This window comes from Tursiops truncatus, chromosome 4, assembly GCF_011762595.2.
Source record: "Tursiops truncatus isolate mTurTru1 chromosome 4, mTurTru1.mat.Y, whole genome shotgun sequence".
In the NCBI taxonomy this organism is placed as follows: domain Eukaryota; kingdom Metazoa; phylum Chordata; class Mammalia; order Artiodactyla; family Delphinidae; genus Tursiops; species Tursiops truncatus.
The window spans coordinates 24,513,857-24,517,272 of NC_047037.1; the positions used below are offsets into that span (position 1 = coordinate 24,513,857).

At 57.5% G+C, this 3,416-nt stretch overlaps 1 protein-coding gene across 1 annotated transcript; it reads left to right on the forward strand.

The window, feature by feature from the left end:
- Positions 1–481: 481 nt before the first annotated feature.
- Positions 482–3,123, forward strand: PAQR9 (progestin and adipoQ receptor family member 9). Its single transcript, XM_019934121.3, has one exon. It carries the CDS (start codon positions 899–901, stop codon positions 2,030–2,032), a length of 1,134 nt encoding a protein of 377 aa, XP_019789680.1. The 5' UTR covers positions 482–898; the 3' UTR covers positions 2,033–3,123.
- Positions 3,124–3,416: the final 293 nt, after the last annotated feature.

The following is a 3,416-nucleotide window of genomic DNA, read 5'->3' on the forward strand; positions in this document are numbered from 1 at the left end:
CGCACACACACGGAAAGAGAGGAGCAGTCCCAGGTATCTGACAATGACACGCCCCGATCCAGACATGGCCTCAAAGGCCCCCGATTTCCGGAGCGCCCCCGCCCCCTCCGGAGATTACTGTCAGCGCATCCCTCCGCCCTGCCCCGGCTCAGGCGCGCCGGCTGCGCTCCTCTCCCCTCCCCCCACGGCCGCAGCTCCCCGCCCCCAGAGGACGCGTTTCTCCAGTGTCCTCTCGAACGCCCGCGTGGCTGTCGGGTTTCGAATCCCCGCGCCGACCCTCGCCCTCGGCGCGGGCTGCTGAGTCGCGGGCGCAGCCTTTGGTCCCCCGCATCAATCATTAACGGGCCAGCTCGGGCTTCTGCGACCCGAGGGAGGGGGGATGGTACGGAACTCGAGCCCAGGGACAACTCTATCCCCCGAGGCCGCCGCGAAACACTAGCCAGAGAGGCCCCCGCCCTCCCCCAGTGCGCCCGTCCCTCCCTCCCTCCAGCGCCTCAGCTCCCACATCCCCGCCTCCCGCGCCGGGGGCGGCTGCTGCTGCGCCCGCACCGCGCGATGCCCAGTCACCGCAGCAGCGCCGCCGTCAACCGCGCCGCCACCGCCGCTGCAGCAGCGCGGGCGGCCGAGAGCCGGTAGCAGGGAGCCTGGGGAAGGGGCCGCCGAGCCCCGTGCGCTCCTACCGGTCGCTACGCGGCTGCGAAATCGATGACTATTTTTATTTACTTATTTGTTTATTTTTTAGGAACGGCTGCTCCAAGGCTCAGGTCTTCTCGTGAACCTGCAGCGACGCCCCCGGCGCGTGCACAAAGGCTCCGACGGCAGCCGGCGGGGACTGGCGAGCGCGCCGGAGCCGGCGCCAGAGGTCGCCTGTGCGCGCCCTAGCCAAGCCCCGGGCACCATGCCGCGGCGCCTGCAGCCCCGGAGCGCGGGCACAAAGGGCCCGCCCGGCACGACCGCGGCGGCTTCGGAGGCCGCCTCACGCCCCCACCCCTCACCCTCCGGGGACGCTCCGGCCTCCGCCAAGCCGCTGCTGCGCTGGGACGAGGTGCCCGACGACTTTGTGGAGTGCTTCATCCTGTCGGGCTACCGGCGGCTGCCGTGCACGGCGCAGGAGTGCCTAGCCTCGGTGCTGAAGCCTACCAACGAGACGCTGAACTTCTGGACGCACTTCATCCCACTGCTGCTGTTCCTGAGCAAGTTCTGCCGCCTGTTCTTCCTGAGCGGCCGCGACGTGCCCTTCCACCATCCGTGGCTACTGCCGCTGTGGTGCTACGCTTCGGGCGTGCTGCTGACCTTCGCCATGAGCTGCACGGCGCACGTGTTCAGCTGCCTGTCGCTGCGCCTGCGCGCAGCCTTCTTCTACCTGGACTACGCGTCCATCAGCTACTACGGCTTTGGCAGCACTGTGGCCTACTACTACTACCTGCTGCCCGGCCTGAGCTTGTTGGACGCCAGGGTGATGACCCCGTACGTGCAGCAGCGCCTGGGCTGGCACGTGGACTGCACGGGCCTCATTGCCGCCTACCGCGCGCTCGTGCTGCCCGTGGCCTTCCTGCTGGCCGTGGCCTGCACCGTGGCCTGCTGCAAGAGCCGCACCGACTGGTGCTCTTATCCGTTCGCGCTGCGCACCTTCGTCTTCGTCATGCCCTTGAGCATGGCCTGCCCCATCATGCTCGAGAGCTGGCTCTTCGACCTGCGGGGCGAGAACCCCACGCTCTTCGTGCACTTCTACCGCCGCTACTTCTGGCTGGTGGTGGCCGCCTTCTTCAACGTGAGCAAGATCCCCGAGCGCATCCAGCCGGGCCTCTTCGACATCATCGGCCACAGCCACCAGCTCTTCCACATCTTCACTTTCCTCAGCATCTACGACCAGGTGTACTACGTGGAGGAGGGCCTGCGCCAGTTCCTTAAGGCGCCGCCGGACGCGCCCACCTTCTCGGGCACCGTGGGCTACATGTTGTTGCTGGTTGTCTGCCTGGGGCTGGTCATCAAGAAGTTCCTCAACAACACCGAATTCTGCGGTAAAAAGTGAGCCTCCGCCTTGGAGGAGGCTGCCGGCTCGCTCACCTGTTTGTTTGAAGTTTCTGTTGTTGGTTTGTTTTCAAGTTTTGTTGTGTTTCCTTCTTTGCTCGAGGAGGGTGCTGCAAAACCACAGGGAAAAAGTTCAGTGCGACAAGGGCTTTGGGAGAGTGCACTCAGTGCACTTAGGGCTTTGGGAGAGGGAGGTGGGGCAAGCAGGAGGGAGAGGGCGGCTGGTTCTTGCCCCTGGAAAAAATGCAGGTGGTGTCTGTGACATCCAGGGATTCTTCTAAGGCAGCGCGAATAGAACCCCACATAAACCCCCAACCAGTTCCATCTTACAGTCGTCTTCTCTGCCAGAGGTAATAACGAGCAGCCCTTGTGAGGTCAGGCATGCAGTAAAGAGGGTAAGTAGACAGAATCCCTGGGTACTTCCGTTTCAGTGTGAGGAATGCTTGGATTTGTCAAAGAATAGAGCTTTGTAGGAAAAGAGCACAGAGACACTAACCCAGGGCTTAACCTGCTAGAAAATGCATGGAATGTGAACACACGTTAATTATTTCAAAATGTTTCTTAGATGTTAGTTAAATAGTAATATATACAATGATTTTTCATAATTTATCGAAGCCTGTGATCTGCACTGAATTTTCTTTATCATGTAATTTGGAAACTTGCAGCTCTTCTGCGTTGCATATACTTGAACTGGACATCAGGGCAAGCTGCTTGAGAGTTCTCAGCTACTTTTTTAAACAGTATTTTTTGAAGGCCTGTGTGTGTCATGATACAACTGTGAATTATTCTACCTTAGGGACTCTGGTTAAACTATTGGGAAGGAGCTAAGTGGTTTGTATAGGTCCCAGATTGCTATTTACTTATGTGTTCCACAAAACCCATCCTGTTTTTCGGTTTTGTTTTTAATCTTATTCTCTCTTTCTCTACTGGTTCAAATTGCCACTGGAATAAATGTGCCTTTTGAAGCAATGCCCAAATGACTGGTCCTCAAACATAGTTTCTTGCATGGGGAGAGCAGTAGGTGTAAGCTTTTCTTACTTTATTGCAAATCAAGGTTTAACATTCTCTTCAGGAGGGAAGGAAGATGGTATGGGTTGTAAGTTTTTGGTAGGACCAGTAGTGGCTTCCTAGGACATGCAGAGCATTTGGCTTCTCTTACAAGGAGAAGAAATCAGCCTACTAATGAGGCTGTGGTTCCTAATGCTGCCATCGGGGAAGGTGAAAGGACACTGTTCTAGACTGAGCCCGTCTAGCCTTGCTTAAAATTAAAATCGTAGTATTCAGCAGTAAATATGGCAGTTGTAATATGAAAGTCAGGAGTATGTTGCTTGAGTTATAGCTGAAAATTTTGAGTTAAATAAGATGACCTTTGCCTAGTTAAGCAC

Excerpts from the sequence above, each read along its gene's own strand:
- PAQR9 (XM_019934121.3), top strand. The coding sequence starts at position 899 with ATGCCGCGGCGCCTGCAGCCCCGGAGCGCGGGCACAAAGGGCCCGCCC.